The 23310-nt window shown below is 35.6% G+C and overlaps 1 protein-coding gene across 2 annotated transcripts in view; it reads left to right on the forward strand.

The window, feature by feature from the left end:
• The window catches only part of LOC120415851 (zinc transporter 10), a 50159-nt gene that overhangs the window by 14204 nt on the left and 12645 nt on the right, over positions 1-23310 (forward strand). Inside the window, exons 1-4 of one of the 2 annotated variants that reach the window (XM_039577488.2) lie at positions 6776-6901; positions 6997-7410; positions 18783-19416; positions 19482-19613. In XM_039577488.2, the coding sequence (XP_039433422.1) occupies positions 7222-7410; positions 18783-19416; positions 19482-19613 (955 nt within the window). In that variant the 5' untranslated portion in view covers positions 6776-6901; positions 6997-7221. Of the gene's footprint in view, positions 1-6775; positions 6902-6996; positions 7411-18782; positions 19417-19481; positions 19614-23310 lie in introns of those variants that run through there. The other variant, XM_039577487.2, reaches the window with a different exon arrangement.

The raw sequence follows: 23310 nt of genomic DNA on the forward strand, positions 1-23310 counted from the left end.
TTGTTCGATTTTTTATGTTAAAAAATTTACCAGATTCGCATCAGTCCGCGTGGACATAAAATCAAATTCTGTCGATTGCATCGGATTCGGGGATGCCTTTTCTCTCAGGAACGGATGAGATATCGTCAATCCCTTGACACAAGTTTTGTTTTGTCGAGTAGTGTTATAGTTATCCGGTTTGCAAAGAGAGCTGACTAATTAGGCTTTCAAGGAAAAATACGCATAAGTTCAGTTAAAATCATTTTTAAAGGAAATACCTTTTGTTGCAATAATACTTAAAATTGTCATATATGAACCGCCCTGCCGCGGCAGGAACCACCGAACAAAATTATGTATTGCACTATTTTGGGTAGAGAATCCCGAAAATGTGTAGCCGATCCGAGTTTGGACTTGCCGTTGGCGTAGGAAATTGTTGTATGGATTTTAACAGCCTTTAACAGCCGAGCCTTCCGTGGCCGTGAGGTTACGGGTTTCGCCTTGTAAGTGGAAGGTGATGGGTTCGATTCCTGTCTGGCTCGGCAAAGTCAGATCCCTTAAAAGAGTAAATATGCTCACTGGGAATACTGACCGGTAGGGGATGGGTTTCGACTAGCGGCATGCTGGATTTCCAATCCAGAGGTCGTGAGTTCTATTCTCGTACCTGGACGATGAAGTTTAAAAAAAAAAAAACGTTGTAAATATAATATTTTTGTTCAACAATAGATTTACGTCGCTTAACCGAATTTTGTAAAATGTTCAAGAATGGGTCAACGTGTTTTTTTTTTCAACAATAAGATAAGGTTTAAATCCAACTCAGGATTTTTGATTTGTCATCCTGAAAATATTCGAAGTAGCTGTTTAGGACGAAAGGGAATAAATATCGCAGAATTAAAAAAATGCAGCTTTCTCTATACTAAAATTGGTGTAACTTTCCAGAGGTTTGATGTAACAGTATTGTTTATTCTACAAATTTATTCGGGATGATATTTGCTACAAATCCACGTTTGATCCAGTTTTGATATATACAAAAAAAATTATGTTTCCAGATGATTTTGAAAAAAAAATGAGGAAAACCCTATTTTGAATCTACTATCGAAACTGCCGACCGAGATACACATTTATTCACGATGTAGGATATTGAAGACATGTTTAGGGAACTCGAAACTGATGTTTTGATGAAATAACAACAAAAGACATTTAAATTTCTGCGATTTGATATTATACTTTTTCATGATTAGCTTAAATATACTGTATAATATAAAACCTTCAAATTGAGATGAAATCAATTTTTACTGACACAACAGTTTCCCTGACTCGGGACAGTCCCCCAAACAGGCTCCAGGGTGAATCAGCAAGGTTAATTCAAGTTTTATAAAAATAACCTTTAGAGAAGCCGTGCCTTTTTTTCGAAAACTATATGCAAATTTTGCTCAACTTTTGTTCTACGAAAAACTTTACAACTCTTTTTTAAAGTTTTTCTTCTTTTATGTTTGGTATTTTTGTTTCCATTTTTCTTGCTTATTTTTCTCCTGATGTTATCATACTTTTTATACCTACATTTTTTCAGGCTCTTAACATTTTTCGACCCTTTCTCCCCTTGGCTGATTTTTATGACCTTCTTGCTTGCTAATTTTCCTACCTAGTTGGCATTAGAGAGCAGAGCAGTTCTCTCAGATTTCGGTCATTCGATTTTTTTGTATTTTTTAATCCGACTGAAACTTTTTTGGTGCCTTCGGTATGCCCAAAGAAGCCATTTTGCATCATTAGTTTGTCCATATAATTTTCCATACAAATTTGGCAGCTGTCCATACAATAATGATGCATGAAAATTCAAAAATCTGTATCTTTTGAAGGAATTTTTTGATCGATTTGCTGTCTTGGGTCTTGGGCGTAATATTGATTGTTTGGCCCTTTTGAAATGTTAGTCTTGATTTAAAAATTTGATTTTTTTAAAAAGATCGGACAATTTTACGAATGTTTCATATTTTAACATTGTAAATCAGACCATTAGTTGCTGAGACATTAGAAAACGGTTTGGGTGAGACTTAGAAAACATCAATTTTCCTGTTTTTAAACACTTGCATGGCAATATCTCAGCAAATAAGGGTCGTATCAACAATGTTCAGAAAAGCAAAATATAGATAATTTTCTCAGCTTTTCAAAAATATTTTTTTCAAAAGTGAACAAACATGTGCACTAATTTCAAAAATTGAAAAACTGCGACTATTTTCAAAAAAGTCATCTTAAAATGGATTTAACTTGAAAACGGTGTACTTTATGAAAATTTCATTAAAGTACTTTTTGATTGCAAATTTGATTTTACATCGAAAAATGAAGTTGAAAAATTTTTGCGACCAATATTTCGTTTTTTTGAAAAAAAATCAGTATTGATTCAAAAATTCATAACTCACTCAATGATTTATTGCACAACCTGGAAATTTCTGAAAAGTTGGCATTTGATATCTCCTAAGACATATCAGAAAATGAAAAAAATGAAAAATATTGTTTTTCGGCAAATCAAGTTTTATGACAAAAAGTTAAATTAAAAATCACTACATTTTTTTATCGTGTATCATTTTTTTCAGTGTAGTCCGTATCCATAACTCAGGGTGGCCACCTCGGGAAAAAACCGGGAAAACCGGGAAAAACCCGGGAATTTATTCCACCGGGAGAAAACCGGGAAAAACTCGGGAATTCGACTAACAAACCGGGAAAATATTTTAAGTTTAGTTAAAATTCGACAAATTCCTCTTAAATGACTTCAACGTATATTTTTCTCTATTAGATTATTATTCTAGTTATTCTAAATGAAGAATTCGGGAAAATAATGTTTGAATTTGTGTAATAGACTCAAGCGACTAGGCTTTGGTTGCTTTTTTCCTGCGGTTTTTTTTTTCATGATATATTTCTTTGACGAGAGGGGAGAAGCAACTACGATTACCAACCACGACCCGGTTTAAAAAACAAATGTTTGATAAGCTGCAATTTTTCCGATCAAGTTCGCGGTTCAATAGAAAATTTACTCGGCGCTATGATTTTTGAAGTCTTATTTCAATAAGTATTGAATTTCATAAGCACAATAAACAATTTATTTTTATTTTATTATGTATTTCAATATCAACTTGAGGGTGCACAGCAGCCAAGGAAGTTGTTGTCTTTTTATTCCAAAATTGTCATTCTTACGGATTCAACCCTTCAACAATATGATTGTAAAAAGAGTCAAAATCCTTTGAATTCAATGAATAAATAACCGATAGTTCCCATAATTTCGAAGATACTAAAATTTGCGTACCGAAAATCGTGGTGCAAAAAGCTTAGCTTGTGTGCGCCGTTAAAAATAAGAATACAGTTCAGACCCGATTTTCCGAAGGCCTCGGAAAAAAATAAAAAATATAAATATTGAAATAAAAAGCCACAGTTTCAACATTTGCATGGAGAATGTGTTTTAAAATGCATTTTACACTAGTTCAGTTGTTGTTTTCAAATAATGTAAAATTTGGCGAAAACAAAAATTTTAACGAAAAAAAATAATGAAAATCCAAAATTTTCTAAAATTCAAATGATTTTTAAATCAACACAAACATGCTAAAAATTATTCTGAACGTAGGTGAATGGATCTAAAATTGATTTCAGTTGATTCCACTTAAATTTTCATTACAATTTTGAAGTTTATTGAAAATAATGTTTTGCCCCCTGATTTTTCGGGCCAATTTTGAAGGGGGGAGACAAAAACTTTAAATAAAATTCGTACCAGCCTAAACTATTTTAAAACGATTTAGAATTATGAAATCCAAGATAGCGGTCAAAATGGCTGAAATGAAATATTGAAAAAAAATGCATTTTTAAATTTAATAGGCAATCAACCACTCAACAGTGACTAAAATTAAGTCGCTGAACTTGAATTCGATGTTAAAAGTAAGAAAATAAAAAAATACGAATTGTTTTTTATTCGGAAAATCGAGACGGACTGTTTACAATTTTTACTGTAAAACATTTGGGGATTTCAAAAATCTGTTTTCAGTAGTATTTTATAAGATGATTTTTGGCTTTTTCAGTTAAACAAATTACACAGTTCTACAAAAAATCAAATGTTTCTTGTCTCTGAGACGAGAATATGTGTTCCTAGTAGAATTTTTCCTGCTGAATCCGAATCCGGGTCCAGAATTGCTCCAAATGGTCCCAATTTTGAGATACACCCGTTTGAAATGTTAGTTTAGGCCAAAATTAGCTACTTTGTCGACTATTTTACAAAAGAACTATTGAATAAACAACTAAACCAATACGTGTATCTTAAAGTTCACGTTTTCCCCTTTCTGAAACACCCCTGGTTTTTAAAATTTGATTGTTTTTACGCATATTTATAGCCATTTTAAAAATAAAATTTGACTTGCATGCAAGTTGGAAAAACTTGAATGAGTACCAACTGAAAATATAATTTTAAAATGGTTATAAATATGCGTAGAAACAATCAAATTTAAAAAACCAGGGGTGTTTCAGAAAGGGGAAAACGTGAACTTTAAGATACATGTATTGGTTTAGTTGTTTATTCAATAGTTCTTTTGTAAAATAGTCAACAAAGTAGCTAATTTTGGCCTAAACTAACATTTCAAACGGGTGTATCTCAAAATTGGGACCAATTGGAGCAATTCTGGACCCGGATTCGGATTCAGCAGGCAAAATTCTACTAGGAACACATATACTCGTCTCAGAGACAAAATCTTGTTGGACTGTGTTATTAAGGACAAATTGCGATGAAACTTTGTGTTTGTGTTTTTAAATCAGATTTGAGTACTTTTATATAATTAAAAAATGTCGGCAATATTTGGTATTTAAGATATTTTTATATAGTTATTTGGGAATCTTTCAACAGTTAAATGCCTATCAAATTATCTTCAAATTCAGAACCATTGAAAAAATATCTTTATTTTAAAATTTATTTTAAAATTATAATTTAAATTTTAAATAGATTTTTCAGATGTTTTAAAATTACAATATTTTCAGAGTTCAACTGCATAGTAGTCATTTCAATACAAACAGTCCATTTTTCTTTTATTCAAACACAAAAAATGAGTTTTTGTTGGGTTTTATTTAATTCTCATCTGAAAATTCCGTAAAAAAAAGATTAACTGAATTTTGACTGTTGTGTTGTTCAGAAAATCGCAGCACGGCAATTGATTTTTTACCATTCTATGTTACTCAAAAATTTAAAAACATCCAAACATGTTTATTTTTTCTTTTTATTAATAAATTTGGCACGGCTCAAACAAAGGATGTATCGAGAATTATGTTTATGTTTGCGCGATCTGCGAGTCGCGATGAGGGGTTGAAGTACAGGCTAGAGTACAGGCCAACTCGGAGGGGTTTTTTTACAGTTACATTTTTTCTAGAAATCATCTCATCGATACCTAAATCCTTGCCGAAGATACTAAATCGATCAGCAAAAAATGTTTTAAGTAATCGATTGTTTAAACATATGGCACTGTTTCTTTGGAAGAATCATTCTTCTTGAATTTACTAAAGCTTTTTCAAAGAAAACTGAAGAGTATTTGCATTAATGTTGTTTTCTTTTGCAAATCTTTTCTACCCATACTCATACTAAACATTGTAAATGCTATTTCCTGCTTTCCAGTAATAATTTACGTTATTCATAAATTTAATACAAAACGATTTTTTATTGATTTTAAGTTAAGAAAAATTGCGGAGCATTTAGATGAAAAATCACAAGCATTATGGAAATTAAGGATTTGGACTAAAAACTGTTAAAAACGGATTCTTACTTTTTGTACTCAATTTGAAAGCTCTCTTGAGAAATAAAACTATTGAACCAAATGTATGCGTTCAGAAAGTGTTTTGATACTAACGTTAGTCTATAAATAAAAACATTGTAATTTGATTTAAAACTATATGGGAAAATTCTTTCTGGCCTCGGGATAAAACCGGGAAAAAACCGGGAAATTGAAAATCCAAATCTGGTGGCCACCCTGCCATAACTACAACTTTGCCGAAGACACCAAATCGATCAAAAAATTCCTTCAAAAGATACAGATTTTTGAATTTTCATACATCATTGCCGTATGGCCAGCTGCCAAATTTGTATGAAAAATTATATGGAAAAACTAATGATGCAAAATGGCTTCTTTGGGCATACCGAAGGCACCAAAAAAGTTTCAGTCGGATTAAAAAATCGAATGACCGAAATCCTAGAGAACTGCTCAATAATTTATAGGAAATGAATTATATGATAAAGCGGTGTTAAAAACCCATTATAATTAAAATTGGGTAAAAATAGACAAAATCGACAGCGAGAATTCAACTTCCACGTACTAATGACACCACATTTGTGACAATTGTCAGGGTTAATGTCCCATTCGTGAGTTTGTACACCAGCACAACATATCATCATTAACTTCCATTTCGCACGCTAATTTGCAATAATGAACCTTCAACTTGTCATGTTAATCCTCCATAGGTATCATTGCTGTCTCACCAGAAAAAAAAACAAAGGATTCTTATTCGCCCCCAAGTTCACTCGACCATGAAATTAATCCCCAAAAACATGACCAAAAATTCCAGGCCCTCTCGCAGCGGGAGGGATTATTCCGTGTGCGTCAGTATTCCAAATTTGATTTGTGGTCTTGTTTCTTTGCGTGTACCAGACGAGGAATTTCTTCCAAGAATTTCATAATTTTTTTTCGCAATCATTACTCACTTGAAAACCAATAAAAAATAACAGATTTAGCACGAAGAGGGCAAAGGGCTTCAATCTCATCGTCGCCATCAACATCATCTTTCCGTACCTGCTGGCGATAAGCCTGCTCGAAACCGGCTTATCTTATCAGTCAGCTAGTGGCAGTCTACCTAAGCTGACTAGCTGGCTAGAAGAACATTGAAAACATTCAGCCGTGGACAGGCTCGCTGGCAGGTAGTACCTCAACTAGTCATAACTTATGAACTGTGATAAGGTTTTTTGCTGCTTCTTCTAATCTAACAAATCCATTTTTGTTGTTGTTGTTGCAGATCTTCCACGTGCTCCAGATGATTGGGACCAACGACGCCATTCGTGCGCTGGAGCTGAAAGTGTTTGGAAGCAGGAGCAGCAGCTCGTCGAACGATGTGTTAACAGTGTTCAAACAGTGAATTTTTGTTTTTACTTAAGTCAAAGAAATATCATAACCAGTGCCAAAAAGTTACTCGAAAGTGTGTGTGTTCTAACAAAGAGCGAAGAATTTTGCGGGAGGAAAAATGCCGATGAAGGAGTGGATTTACCGGCTTCAGCCGGTCCAGCTGTACATCGTGCTGGTGCTTTCGATCGTGTACTTCCTGGTACAGCTGTTCCTGAGTCACATTTCGCATGCCCTGGTTCTGCTGGTGGATTCCTACCACATGCTGTGCAATATCATTGCCCTGAGCGGGTGCATTCTTACGATTAAGGTGAGTTTAGACATTTTTATTGTAGAATTGTAAGTCTTAGCTAAGTTATTTCGGAATACTTAAAGCTTAATCGGAAGTCCAACTAATTCCACGACCAGACGATTAGCACGATGGATCGTCGTCCGTTTAAAGTGCCTCCATTTAAGTGGACAATTATAAGTTACAAACCAATTTCAAACCGCTACCGCCCTCTGCCATCAACTATATGGACCGGTTTCGGCTTGGCTCGTGACTTTATGCCGTGGCGTAAGTCCAATCGTAGATCAATTAAATTGAAATGTGACTTGGCGTACGCCCGATCGGTAACTGACCGTTTGTAACATTGAACTTGAAACGCAGCACATTAAGGCGCTGACATTGTGTATATCATTTTCATTTGGTTTGCATATCAATTCGGATTGCCGCAAATCACGGTGGCACGTTCCTGTTGGAAGTGATTGGTATCCGGGATGGATGGTTTGCCTTTTTTTTCTTCTTCTCAATTTCTAGACGTAATAATGAAGCCTGATTGAGAGATGAGTTGATATAAATCCAGACGCTTAGATGAGGGTAACTACATTCAGTCTGTAGTGATAATGCAAATTTATTGCCTCTCTATCAACAGGATCCGGGCAGTTTTCGTTCATTACATTTTTTCAAGGTTAGTTTATTTCGAACTGCTCATTAAAGTGTCTGGCACACTTCTAGAGAGTGAATGTAATTCGAAACCTTAAAAAATCTATGATACCGTCATCTGGGGCGAATCGGGAAACATACAGAAGTTGTAGTCATGTTTTTGTAAATAGATCACCCAAGTAACATTTTTTCCAGGAGTTTTACAAGAGCTCTTCAAGATAGCTACAGCATAGCAGTTTGGATCGCGGTAGAATAAAATTCTCTTCAAAACTTCTTCAGGATTTTGGAAGAGTACTTGAAGTGAGTTTTATCCTACACAGAAAAAAAAATCATGGTAATATTACATCTGGGAAGGGGTACATCTTTTATGTCAGAAAAAATGTGTAATTTTACCTCTGAAAATGTGTATTTTTACCACTTTTCTGGTGTAATGTCACTTTTTCAGTCTTAATTGAGGTAAAATTACATCATAAAAGGAGTAATATTCAACCTTCCAAAATTAAAGCTTCCAAATTTACACATTTTTTTTCTGTGTACCGCGGTCCAAACTGCTATGCTGTAGCTATCTTGAAGAGCTCTTGTAGAACTCCTGGAAAAAAATGTTACTTGGGCATACACAAAACAAAAAAAATAGTGCACCGATTTTCAAATTTGAATCTATTATGTGCTCTGAAACTGCTGTCCCTGCAGACTGTAGTCCTAAAACTCCCAGTTGAAATTCTGAGTTGTGTTGAAATTAAATTCGGAAAATGATTTAGGCTTGATGACGCCAAGGTTGCTTCATTTCATAATTCACAGCAACGCGATACTGATAATAGTTATCTCGAAATGTCTACCAATTTACAAAAATTGTAGATTTTTCAAGTGTTCCAATCTGTTTTTTTGTATTGCTCTTCTTAAATGTCGTACTCGAGTGCAACTGCCTCCATGTACACAAAAGTGGTTTATTTGAGCTAAGGAAAACATATCTGGAGTTTTTTTTTTTTTTTGAAAAGGTCCTATAAACCAAATTTTATTTTTTGCTTTTTGGGTGTTTTTGAATACTCCAACCGCATTGAGTGTGTGTGTGTGTGTGTGTGTGTGTGTGTGTGTGTGTGTGTGTGTAACCAATCCAATATCCGTAGGCCGGCTACGAAATTATGGGAAAGTATAATTTGTATCAGACTTGATTTATGCTGATACAGCTTATCGCAGTCCCGGACATTAGGTGGTGTTAGCCCTCGCGCTTCTTCCAATGACCCGTTTCAGAATGACAGAGCTCCTTGCGGTCCAATTCCGAGGTCATTGGGCATTGTCTGGCCCCGCCTAAACATAGAAGCAAAAACCAGAAGGGTTCTCGATCTATCTTTAAACTTCCAATCCTATAAGGCAAAAAGGGATCAGCGTGTATATAATGATCAAAAAGGCATGTGTGGTAATTTGGTTGATTGGTTTGGTCTCACCGGATTTGAAGGTGTTGCTGTCGCTTGTCAGGTTCCTGATGGAGTTGTAGTAGTGGCATCCAAGGCTTGTGCCCCCGAGCGTGGTATAGAGTTATCTAAGGCCGATCTCACGCACACTAGCACATCATTTGTTTTGCTGGCCGGTACAAAATTTAACCTCAATCCTTTTCGTGTACGTACACGCAATACATGCGCACGTAGATAACTCTATGATTGTCGATGTTTCGAAATAATCCCATAGTTGTCCACCTCCGCAGCTCCGCACACAAGTTTCCGTTTCGTAATTCTACTTTTATATTCACAAATTTTCACTTCGCTTCTTTCACCTTCTGTCGTCGATTTTTGTTTACTAGGATTTGAATTGTCATTTAGCTTAGAGGCCAACTGGGCGCTCGCACGGCTTGAAGTTAGCCCCTGACATTCGACATAGCCGTCGACAAAAGGAAACATTTTTTTGAGACCAGGAAGAAGAAGAAGTTTTCTACATAATAATGCGAAGCCGAATTAAGCAATAATTACAGCTTAAATGACCAAACTCCATACAAAAGCGCAAAAGGGCACTTCAAGCTTTCTTTTGATATCGCACTCGCGCCCGAAAAATCAAAAAAAACACACCAAAAAAACGTAAAAATATATCAGAGTGACAGAACAGTAAACCGGCACTTTTTCAATACCCCAACCGCATTGAGTGGTTCTAAAAACACCCAAAAGCAAAAATTGAAAATTTGGTTTATAGGACCTTTTAAAAAAAAACTCCAGATATCTACAAAGTTCAATTCTGGAGTATTTTTTGAAAAGGTCCAATAAACCAAATTTCCAGTTTTTGCTTTTTGGGTGTTTTTGAAACCGCCTTGAGTCAGGGGTATTAAAAACACCCAAAAAGCAAAAACTGAAAATTTGGTTTATTGGACCTTTTCAAAAAAAAACTCCAGAATTGATATAGGAGAGTTTCGAATAAAAAAGTACAAGAAAAAAACCAGTTTTGAGCTGTAAATGCTATTGTAAATTATTAGGGTTATATTTTTTTTGGGGCAGGGGGTTTCAAAAATCCTCAAAAAAATCTAGATATAGCCACCGAAAGTTTGATTTTAGCGAAATATTTGCAGTTTTTCGATTTTTTAAAATAGTGACCATGAGTGACCATTTCTAAAAATATTTTTTTGCAAAAGTTCAGAAAATTTGCTATAAAATTGTCTAATAGACATTGAAGATTGGACCTCGGGTTGCTGAGATAGAGCCGCTATATTTTTTATATTTTTTTCGAAAGGATCGGAAAATTTTACGAATGTTTCATGCATTAACATTGAAAATCGGACCATGAGTTGCTGAGATATGGTCATTAGAAAATGGTGGGTTGTTTTGGTGAGATTTAGAAAACTTCAATTTTCGTGTTTATTTTTCTTAAAGCGGCTCTATCTCAGCAACCCGAGGTCCAATCTTCAAAGTCTATTAGACAAATTTATAGCAAATTTACTTAACTTTAAAAAAAGGTATTTTCAGAAATGGTCACTCATGGTTATCATTATTATTTATCATTATTAATGAGCTAACAGCCGGAGGCTGGTTCAGCTCAGGCGGTCACTCATGGTCACTATTTTTAAAAATTGAAAAACTGCAAATATTTCGCCAAAATCAAACTTTCGGTTGCTATATCTTGAAAACGGAATAAAGTACTTTTCGATTGCAAATTCAATTTTGCATTAAAAAATAATTTCAAACTTGTTTTTGCATAAAACTTCGATTTTTCCAAAAATCACTATTTTTCAAAAAAATCTCGAAAATAAAAAAAAATACGTATGTTGGGAAATTGAGTTTAAGTGAAAAAAAAGTTGATTAAAAAATCTGCAAATTTCTTTTTCTATGTACCTACTTTTTTTCTCAAAAGTCCTCAACAATACCTACAACTTTGCCTAAGACACCAGATCAGAAAATTCAGTCAAAAGTTACAGCTGTTTGAATATTTACATACCATTTTTGTATGGACAGCTGCCAAAATTGTATGGAGACTTGTATGGGTGAACCAATGACACAAAATAGCTTATTTGGTCATAGGGAAAGGCCCCGACAAGGTTTGAGTCAAATAAAAAAATACAAAAAATAAAAATGGTTGAAATCGGCCGATTTCGTAGAGAGTTGCTCAACTGTAAAATTTTATGGTCAAAATAGCTTCTTTGGTTATGGGGTTACCGCCTGGAAAAGTCACATGTTTTTTTTTAGTTTTTAATCATAAAATTAAAAAGTCTTAGCAAAAATATTGTAAAATGCTTGAAAATAAAAAAAAAACGACATTTGCGGTAGCGGCAACAAATTTCAGTATAGTTTAATCGATACTTTTTCTAGCAGTGCTTCCCAATCAAATGCAGCAAGAATCATTTAAAACGATTAAGATTGTACATATTTAAGCGTGTTTTTAGCGTTGGCTTTAACAAAAAATCAAGTAAACTTTATTTTTTGGATCTATCAAATTACGTAACAGGGAAAAGCAAAATGGGATAACCAACCTAAAAAAAATGTAGTAAAATTTGATCAGGGGGAGTCCTAGAACGACGTAATTATGAACTTTTTGTTACTGAAATTTTACCTTAATCAAACAAGTTAACATAGGTCCTGTTAATCAAACGGATACACGATGATTAATCTAAATTTACAGAATGCTTGACAGACTTGGAATCGATAGCACGGTGTTGCATAAATGAATATCCAGTTGCATTAATAGCTTTTTAATAGTTACAGCACGCGATCACTTACGGCCGATCCCTGCGGTGACAGTAGCACGTTTTAATTAAAGCACCTATTGATCAATGGTGGGATGAAACTGAATTTAATTAGATGCCATTGCTTGGGATTACTTTATAATTTACTTTGTTGGTTTTGCAAATGATGCTAGAATATCAAACAGTCGAAACCAATAATGCATCAAAATGCCATCTTTGTAATAAATCTAAAAAACGTCTGCTACACCCAACAGCAACTCACAGCTGATGGAATCTGACCAACCCACCTGACGCGAGAGGGGAGGCCATAAATAATAAGGCACTTGAACCTGTGCTGGATAATAAGGGAAAAATGTTTGCCGGTTTGCATGCATCACAGGTATTTGACGTTAGGTCATTATATAATTTCCCTCTCGATGAAGTGCTGTGAAAAGTATGTTCACTTAGTACCCAGCAAATAACAACAGTCAGTGGCATTGCAGTGGTGAACACGGAGGAAATTGTTACCACGTCTGTAGCCCAATGACCCAATGAGTACGTGCATGGGTTATCAGATTGAAAAGTGAACCATTTTTATAGACGCTCAGATAGTTTTTAAAGTTTTTCAAATCTACTTGTCTGTGCGTGTTGTTGAGTGCAACACTTTTGTTGAGCGTCAAGTACTATGTTTATCATCGCATATCTAGCAGAGGTAATTGCGGCACAAGGTTCAGAGCAAAATTTGGCACCTTTGCAAGCTGATAATCGCCATATGAACATATTACATGAAAACCCTCGATAAAGTAAAGCAGGTTAAAAGATGCAAACGGCAGATGATTAATCGTAACCGGCACTGTAAGTTAGCGTTAGCGAACGCGTGCGTTGCATGTGTTATTGTTATTACAGTTTTAAAATGGCACTCTGTTGTCGATGATTTTATCAAACGAGGAAGGAAGATTTGTTGTTTAGCGGCACGCAACTCTTGTTAATAGTACACAAGATTCAGTTATTGTACCTTTATTCCGCATTATTTATGTTAATTTTATATCGTTAACTGCGCAGATCCATTTTCATCGGAGACAGGAATTATGTTTCTTTAAAATCTATTTTTTATCCCTAACTTACTTTGTTCTTTTCTAAAACATTTCTTTTCACTTTTTTCTCTGAATTTAAATGGAGTTTTGACCAGAAAGAAGAGCTTTTTCATAAAGTATGCAGAGTACATATTATTAAAGACTTAAAAAAAATAAATGCTTTTATATACACTATACAGTCCAGACTCGATAATCCGAAAGCCTAGGAAAAATATTCCTTCGAATAATTGAATCACGATAAATTATTTTTTCGTTGGCTTGTTTTTTATTTTCCCCTAAACTACGCTAAAGTTATTAAGAAATTTGAAATCCTAAGATGGCGACCAATATGGCGGGAACGAAATATTGAAAAAAAAATGCATTTTGTTGTTTAATAGGTAGTGAACTGTGAACAGTGAACCGGGACCCGTGGTGTAGGGGTAAGCGTGATTGCCTCTCACCCAGTCGGCCTGGGTTCTATCCCAGACGGTCCCGGTGGCATTTTTCGAGACGAGATTTGTCTGATCACGCCTTCCGTCGGACGGGAAGTAAATGTTGGCCCCGTTCTAACCAAGAGGTTTGGTCGATAGCTCAGTCCAGGTGTTGGAGTCGTCTCCCTGGGTCCTGTCTCGGTGGAGTCGCTTGTAGGCAGTTGGACTAACAATCCAAAGGTCGTCAGTTCGAATCCCGGGGTGGATGGAAGCTAAGGTGTAAAAAGAGGTTTGCAATTGCCTCAACAATCAAGCCTTCGGACACTTAGTTTCGAGGAGAAATCTCGCATTCGAGAACGCCAAGGCAATGCTGTAGAGCGAATAATTTGATATTTTTGAATTTTTGAACTATTAAAATTTGACTAAACTAGGGTCGCAAAACTCAAAAAAAAATAATATAAAAAAATAATATAAAAAAGAATATGTTGGTGCTCTTTCACTCACTTTTCATCAAGCGTCCATGGCGTGGTGGTAGCGTGTCGGACCAATAACCAAGAAATTGGTGGTTCAATTCTCGTTCTGCTAAGTGTTTTTTTTTGTGAAATACAACCAAACAGCCGTCTATAATGTCGATAATTGTCGGTAACGGGCAAAATTGCCATACTCCTATATCGCAAAAAATGCATGAGAACAGATTTCATGCAGATTCTGATATACTTTCATGCCGCCATGCATCACAATCATGCGACTGACAGTTGGGTGTACTAACACCGTCTCAAAACAGCCCAGGGCCATCTAATATACTCATGAACTGGACGAGGGAGTCGTGGATTGCCTGGCCCGAGTCATCTGCATTACCGATTTATGTCTGCACAATTTCAGAAGAAATCGTTAACCAGGGAAAGGTATTCGCTTCAATTTTCTTGAGATATATGGTGGTTATTAACCGAGCCGTGTCAGTTGAAATATGAGCAATTCTCTACAAAATCGGTTTTTTTTCTTAAATTTTAATTTTTGTATTTTTTAATCCGACTGAAACTTTTTTGGTGCCTTCGGTATGCCCAAAGAAGCCATTTTGCATCATTAGTTTGTCCATATAATTTTCCATACAAATTTGGCAGCTGGCCATACAAAAATGATGTATGAAAATTCAAAAATCTGTATCTCTTGAAGGAACTTTTTGATCGATTTGGTTGATTTTACATCGAAAAATTAAGTCGAAAAATTTTTGAGACCAATTTTTCGATTTTTTGAAAAAATCAGTATTGATTCAAAAATTCATAACTCGCTCAATGATTTTTTGCACAACCTGTAAATGTCTGAAAAGTTGGCATTTGATATCCTCTAAAACATATAAAAAAATAAAAATAGTGTTTTTTGCAAATCAAGTTTTAGTGACAAAAAGTCAAATAAAAAATTCACCTTTTTTTTACCGTGTATCATTTTTCCAGTGTAGTCCGTATCCATACCTACAACTTTGCCGAAGACACCAAATCGATCAAAAAATTCCTTCAAAAGATACAGATTTTTGAATTTCCATACATCATTTTGTATGATCAGCTGTGTAGGAGCGGCCGTGGCTGACTGGTTACGGTGTTCGCTTTGTATGCGAATGGTCCTGGGTTCGATTCCCATCTGCTCCCACCGAGAAAGTATAGGAAATATAAATCTCGAAACTCTAAACATGAACGAAAAATCAAGATCGCTCGCTCGAGTCGGGGTTTGATCCCCCATCCTTTGGATCGGTAAGCAAAATTGCTAACCACTAGGTCATCGTGACTTGGTGAGCTATAGCTGGAATTAGGAATACTGTTACCACTAAAACTATATACGCGCTGGGTCGTTGTCCATTTGACAAGGGTTCGGAAGTTCTAAATAACGTTTGAACCCGATTGGTGCAAACGTTCTTCAAGGGCGGGGTTTGTCGATAAAGCTGAAGTACCTCGCGCTCGGCTATCCAGCGTAGAAATAGGGGGATGGCGTCGCTATTTTTAGATCACGTTTTCCACTTTTTCTCATCGAAACCGACTACTTTATCGACTTCATTTTGCTGGGCGAGATAGGACGCCGTCTATTTTTAGACCATGACTCAGCACTTTTCCACTCTTGCGCTTAAAATAACCAGGTGGCAGCACGATGTAACGCCACGTCCCTATGGGTCACCGAAGCTCGGCAGAGCTAACACCTTCCAAATGCCTATGCGAGTTATTTGAATGTAGATCTAAAAATACATGGAAACAACTCAATTTGTAAGAAGCGGCCGCGTGGTCCCGTTTGGTTGGTTGCACACACACACACATCATTTTGTATGATCAGCTGCCAAATTTGTATGGAAAATTATATGGACAAACTAATGATGCAAAATGGCTTCTTTGGGCATATTGAAGGCACCAAAAAAGTTTCAGTCGGATTAAAAAATACAAAAAAAAATCGAATGACCGAAATCTGGGAGAACTGCTCATATACTGTGGTCATGGCCAAGTCCTGCCAAGACGGGGGTTCAAATACATACATACATACAAACAAAACTTTAATAATAAAAAATACTAACAAATCAAAAAACAATTTAAATAAGAAATGTAAAAAATCTAACAATTTATAAAAAATCGAAAAATTTGAGAAATTTAAAAAATTTAAAAAACCTAGAAATTTAAAAATTCTACAAATTTCAGAAACTCGAAAATTAAAATTCCGGAAATTCAAGAGATTTGTGGTTTAATTATTTTAAAAATTGCATAAACAAAAGCGGAAATAACTGCAAATAAATATCTACTCAAAATAATAAAAAAAGATATTTAAAAATATTTCAAAATAATAAAAAGAATTAGGGAATTAAAAATTTGTTATAATTTTAATTTTGTTGAACATGCAGCAAATTCTTGGAGGTCTTATATTTCAGGAATTCCAAACATCTTAATAATCAAAAACATTACGTATTCAATTAATCAAATTAAATAAATTAAAAAAATATTCTAAAATTAAAAAAAATAACATAAATTCGGGAAAATTAATGAATTGAAAAAAATTAGAAGTTCAAGAAATCAAAATAAAAATCTTTAGAAATCCAAAAAATATACAAATTAATTTAAAGATTTCGGAAATGAAAATCTGAAACATTCTTAATTTAATTATTAGAGACTTTTTTTTAATTCTGAGGTATTTTTTTCAAAAGTACGTAGAATTTCTGGAAACGCCCCAGGCTTAGAAATATTGTAAAGTTACCTTAGATCTGAATTACTGTTTCAGTAATTTAACATCTTAAAAAATAATTTTAAAAACTTCAGAATTTTGGTTAATGGAATTTCCAATTTAATAATTAGAATTTCTGGATTTCAGAACCAAGTCTATGCATAAGCTTAAATTGTTGATATTATGTTCAAAACGATAATAGTAGTTTATGCAACAAGTTGCAAAAAGAGGATTTTTTCAGCACAAGTCGTACATGTATCCAACGAGGTTCACCGAGTTGAATAAATACGACGAGTGCTGAAAAAATCAAGTTTTGCAACGAGTTCCATACAACCTTTTTTGCAATTTCGAAAAAACACCCATTGAGTGAAATTCTAAGTCGAATTTTCATGTATTTCGTCAATAAATCGTTTAAATAAAAAAAATGTTGAAAAGTGTTACTTTTCGAAACAAGTGCTGAAAAGTTCAACTTTTCAGCACCCATTTCAGTGCTGAAAAGTAGAACTTTTCAGCATTTATTTTGAAAAGTGTTGCTATTCGATTTTGTTATTTTTGGTACAGAAAAGTAGGCTATTTCGTCGTTCAAGAATGACAAAAAAGTAAGTAATTTCACGACGGAATTGCAAAAAGCTTATATTCCAGTACAGTTGTCAGTCATCAGTTGTAAAAAATCTACGTATTAAGTAGCAGCAATCTGAAAAGTTTTTTATTTTCTTATTTCAAAATTTGCTGAACTTACGGTCCCATTTCTGCAACAGTTTGATCGACGATCTTTGGTTTGATTGCATAAAAAAATCAGTCTTTGTTGTAAATCCTTTTGAAGACAGTATATCGGGGGGTGAATCAAAAATTTTACCTATAAATCTTGTGGTAAAAAATTATACCAATAAATTTCGTAGTTAAAAAATAGAAATCTTAGTATTAAAAATCTAGGTGCAATAGACCCTGGTTGACGTGTGCGAAAAAAAAACTTATTGTGTCCAAACTAATCCAAAAATGCTAAAAATTATAACAACGACCAACAAAATTTTAACGCAGGCTCAACTCAACTGAAAACTGCACTACTGAAATTTTCAGTTAGTTTTTCGCTGAATATCAGTTAAAATTTGTATGTTTGCTGAAATTTCTGCAATTTTTTATTTACGGAAAATTTCAATAGTGCAGATTCAGTAAATTTAACTAAATTCAGTAATGAGAAATTAGTGTGTACATATTACAATAAATTGTTCGACGAATCGCCATAAGTCAACATAGAAACTTTGGAGAAAAATCATTCGGTTCTGTCTAAATATTTTTAAAAAAATCAAAGTGTACTACCTTAGATGGATCCCTTTAGCTAGTTCTAATAGTTAGATAGAACCAATTTTAATTTGTGAGTTTATAGCTGAAAGGAACGTCAAAACTCTAGTTAAGCCCTGAAGAATAAAAAAACTGATAGTTGAAGAAATAAAAACTGAATTGCAAAATTTTTACATTTCGAAGTGTTTGGAAGGTGAAAAATTCCTCTACAAAACTGTTACACGAATAAAATTACTGAAAACTATCACGTCATCGGTTCAAATAATCTAAAAAGTAAAAAAAATCAAAGTATCTCCAATTAAATTGAAAAATCTCCTGATATTGATAAACGATTTGCCCAATTATACCCATAACACCCAAAGTGTGATATTTTCACCCGCATGGTTCCTCCATAAGCAAATAAATAGCCCATCATCGCTCAATTTTGCCTTCCTCCCCCGCACACAACACAAGTCCATAATCGATACCATTTGAATGGGAAATTAAAGATTAGAGGCCATTCCAATTGAGAGAGATATATTTTCCCCCCGACCACACTAAAGCCACGGGTTCATAATTGCCTCGACATTGATCAATCAATCGACGTTATCTTCTCTCTTTTTTTCTCTCTCTCTCTACTCAACTCCACAGCACAGCAAAAAGTCCCCACCGGCTTCGTCGGAGGCATGTCGGCCACATCGGTCCGTCTCGCAGAACTCGCTGGCCGATGGCAGCGAAGATCACCGCTTCATGGAGGTTCCCGTTCCGGCGGTGGGCGTCCTGGAGGCGCCAGCCGGCGTGGGAAAAGAAGTCGACCTCAGTCCGGCGGTCGTGAAGGCCGGCGTCAAGGTGAAGGGCCAACAGCAGCGCGAAAACAGCCTCCGGAACACGTTCGGTTGGGCGCGCATCGACGTGCTGACCATGCTGGTCGTGTGCATCTTCCTGGCCTCGTTCTGCTTCTCGGCGGTCGTCGAAGCCCTGCAGACGTTGTCCCACATTCATCACCAGGACGCGATGCACTTTCCGATTCCGGTGTTGATCTTGGGCGCGCTGGGGATCGTCCTGAACGGGTTCTGCTACCTGTTGATCGGAGGGTACACGTACCACCAGGGTAGCTTCCTGTACATAACTTCCAGTGGGAACGTCGTGCTGGACCGGGTGGTGTCCGGCGATGGCATTAGGAAAGGCGAACGGCGGCTGTCCGGGTCGCGAAAGCACGTGGCCGGCATGAACTACGATGTGCCCAAGCGGCAAAGTGTGCGCGAGATGATGCGAGATGTGTGCAGTGAGTTTAAAACTGCGAAAACAAAAACAGTGTCTAAGAAATTCCTTTTTGCTTGTCTTCCATAGGTACGGTCTTTGTGATCATCTGCTCGATGATTGTGCACTACACCAACGAGGACGAGGACACGTCCAAGTTTGTCGATCCGCTGTGCTCGATTCTGTCCTGCGTGGTGCTGATGACGCTGAGCTATCCGTACAGTAAGTTTTATTTGTTTATTTTATGACAACACCGTTTTATCGGAATAATATTTAGCGTACTTTCCTCGTCGAGTTTCTTGCTTGGCTTTGCATTGAAGTCACTCTCATTGAGTAACCATGCGTCTCCATTAAATTTTTGCCATCAGAATTTGTTCTATGGAGTCACTTGGTGGCTTAGCCGTAAAGTACTTGGTAATAAGACTTGGGAAAGAAGATTTTCTCGGCATTACTTTAGATTTGCACAGTAGTTTTAGTTGATTGTTTTGCACAAGCTGTTGTAACATATTTTCTGGTGAAGACTTGTTAAACCAGATAAAACAAATATTTTAATTTTTTAATCAGGCCGTTGCAAATATTTTTTGAAGTTTATGTTCCTCGACTCTGACCAAAGTCGAGGAGGGGGTATAGAAATTCAACATTTAAATGAAAAAAGTGTTTTAAAATGCATTATACACCTGTCCAATTGTTTTGCCATCATTAGTTTCCAAAATATCTAAGTATTGACGAAAATTTTATTTTTTGCGAAAAATAAAATTTTTGCGGTGTTGTACATTTAAATTTCATAAAAATTCAAAACATTTTTAAACAAGCCCAAACATGCTAAATATGATTATCAATGCAGAAAAATGTATTTTAGGTTGTTTTCAGTAAATTAGACTTCTATTTTCATGGAAATTTTAAATTTTTTAGGAAATTTTTTTTTTTTGACCCCTGATTTTTGAGACCAATTTTGAAGGGGGGGGGGACATTGGACATAAACATTGAAAAATATTTGCAACGGCCTCATTTTAAGAAAAAAATCGTCTATTCTTGATTATTTAATTTAAAAAGACAAATCTTAAAATCGGGCTCCGTCAGTGACAGGAAATCATTTTTTTAGTGGATTATTTTTTTTCTGTAATGTGAAATTTTTAGATTTTATACAAGGGGTGACTATGGGTCAAAAAACTAAAAACTTCTCGCAATTTCATTATAAAAAAACAATTTAAATAACATTGTAAAACTTTTAACGTAGAATGGTTCTTAGATAGTTTCCCAACATTTTCCCAAAATATGGTACTAAAAATGATGCTCAAAACATTATGCGGCTAGATGTTTTGATTTTCCTACAGTCATGCCTCGGTTTAGCATCGCATTTGGGGGATGCAACACTGAGGCGTGCACAACTGAAGCACAGAGCTTATGGGATTTGGCTATAATCCTAAGAAAAATAATCCAAACTTTAAAAACAATGTGTTTTCGAATCGGGATGATATCAGCTATCCATTGCAACTATAATTACATGAAAATTTTCACAACAATATTTTTCCTGTATTTATAAAATGCATTTTTTTTCTTGAAAAAAAAATCTCAAGATCATTGTTTTATGGGTGTCAAATGATCGGGATTTTTTCATACATTTCTATAACAAAAACGTTTTTTAAAATATTGAAATTTTTCACAAAACTACGAATTTTCAAAAAAAAACTAACTTAATCCACCTATGTGGTTGGAGCCTTCCTCACTTTTTACCAACAATGGGTAATGGTTTGGACACATACTTCAGCTATTTTTTTAGATCCAGAAAAATAAGTACACAGATATAACTTAAGTGGTAATAACTCGATACAGGGTTGCCAGTTCTTCAATGTTTTGGACTCGTTGGAATGGTCTTTTGATTACCCAACCAACGATGGGTCGGATGATGGAACCGGACATCGTTTATTTACATTTAAGTGAGATCCGGCATCACAAAAGTACAAATATATCACTTAAGTGGTCATAACTCGAGACAGGGTTGCCAGATCTTCAATGTTGTGGACTCGTTGGAAAGGTCTTTCAATTACCTAACCAACGGTATGTCGGATGATGGATCCAGACATCGTTTACATACATTTAAGTGAGATCCGGCATCAAAAAAGTACAAATATATCACTTAAGTGGTAATAACTCGAGACAGGGTTGCCAGATCTTCAATGTTGTGGACTCGTTGGAAAGGTCTTTCAATTACCTAACCAACGGTATGTCGGATGATGGATCCGGACATCGTTTACATACATTTAAGTGAGATCCGGCATCAAAAAAGTACAAATATATCACTTAAGTGGTCATAACTCGAGACAGGGTTGCCAGATCTTCAATGTTGTGGACTCGTTGGAAAGGTCTTTCAATTACCTAACCAACGGTATGTCGGATGATGGATCCGGACATCGTTTACATACATTTAAGTGAGATCCGGCATCAAAAAAGTACAAATATATCACTTAAGTGGTCATAACTCGAGACAGGGTTGCCAGATCTTCAATGTTGTGGACTCGTTGAAAAGGTCTTTCAATTACCTAACCAACGATATGTCGGATGATGGATCCGGACATCGTTTACATACATTTAAGTGAGATCCGGCATCAAAAAAGTACAAATATATCACTTAAGTGGTCATAACTCGAGACAGGGTTGCCAGATCTTCAATGTTGTGGACTTGTTGGAAAGGTCTTTCAATTACCTAACCAACGGTATGTCGGATGATGGATCCAGACATCGTTTACATACATTTAAGTGAGATCCGGCATCAAAAAAGTACAAATATATCACTTAAGTGGTCATAACTCGAGACAGGGTTGCCAGATCTTCAATGTTGTGGACTCGTTGGAAAGGTCTTTCAATTACCTAACCAACGATATGTCGGATGATGGATCCGGACATCGTTTACATACATTTAAGTGAGATCCGGCATCAAAAAAGTACAAATATATCACTTAAGTGGTCATAACTCGAGACAGGGTTGCCAGATCTTCAATGTTGTGGACTCGTTGGAAAGGTCTTTCAATTACCTAACCAACGGTATGTCGGATGATGGATCCAGACATCGTTTACATACATTTAAGTGAGATCCGGCATCAAAAAAGTACAAATATATCACTTAAGTGGTCATAACTCGAGACAGGGTTGCCAGATCTTCAATGTTGTGGACTCGTTGGAAAGGTCTTTCAATTACCTAACCAACGGTATGTCGGATGATGGATCCGGACATCGTTTACATACATTTAAGTGAGATCCGGCATCAAAAAAGTACAAATATATCACTTAAGTGGTCATAACTCGAGACAGGGTTGCCAGATCTCCAATGTTGTGGACTCGTTGAAAAGGTCTTTCAATTACCTAACCAACGGTATGTCGGATGATGGATCCAGACATCGTTTACATACATTTAAGTGAGATCCGGCATCAAAAAAGTACAAATATATCACTTAAGTGGTCATAACTCGAGACAGGGTTGCCAGATCTTCAATGTTGTGGACTCGTTGGAAAGGTCTTTCAATTACCTAACCAACGGTATGTCGGATGATGGATCCAGACATCGTTTACATACATTTAAGTGAGATCCGGCATCAAAAAAGTACAAATATATCACTTAAGTGGTCATAACTCGAGACAGGGTTGCCAGATCTTCAATGTTGTGGACTCGTTGAAAAGGTCTTTCAATTACCTAACCAACGATATGTCGGATGATGGATCCGGACATCGTTTACATACATTTAAGTGAGATCCGGCATCAAAAAAGTACAAATATATCACTTAAGTGGTCATAACTCGAGACAGGGTTGCCAGATCTTCAATGTTGTGGACTTGTTGGAAAGGTCTTTCAATTACCTAACCAACGGTATGTCGGATGATGGATCCAGACATCGTTTACATACATTTAAGTGAGATCCGGCAT

The sequence above is a fragment of the Culex pipiens genome, chromosome 2 (assembly GCF_016801865.2).
Source record: "Culex pipiens pallens isolate TS chromosome 2, TS_CPP_V2, whole genome shotgun sequence".
NCBI lineage: Eukaryota > Metazoa > Arthropoda > Insecta > Diptera > Culicidae > Culex > Culex pipiens.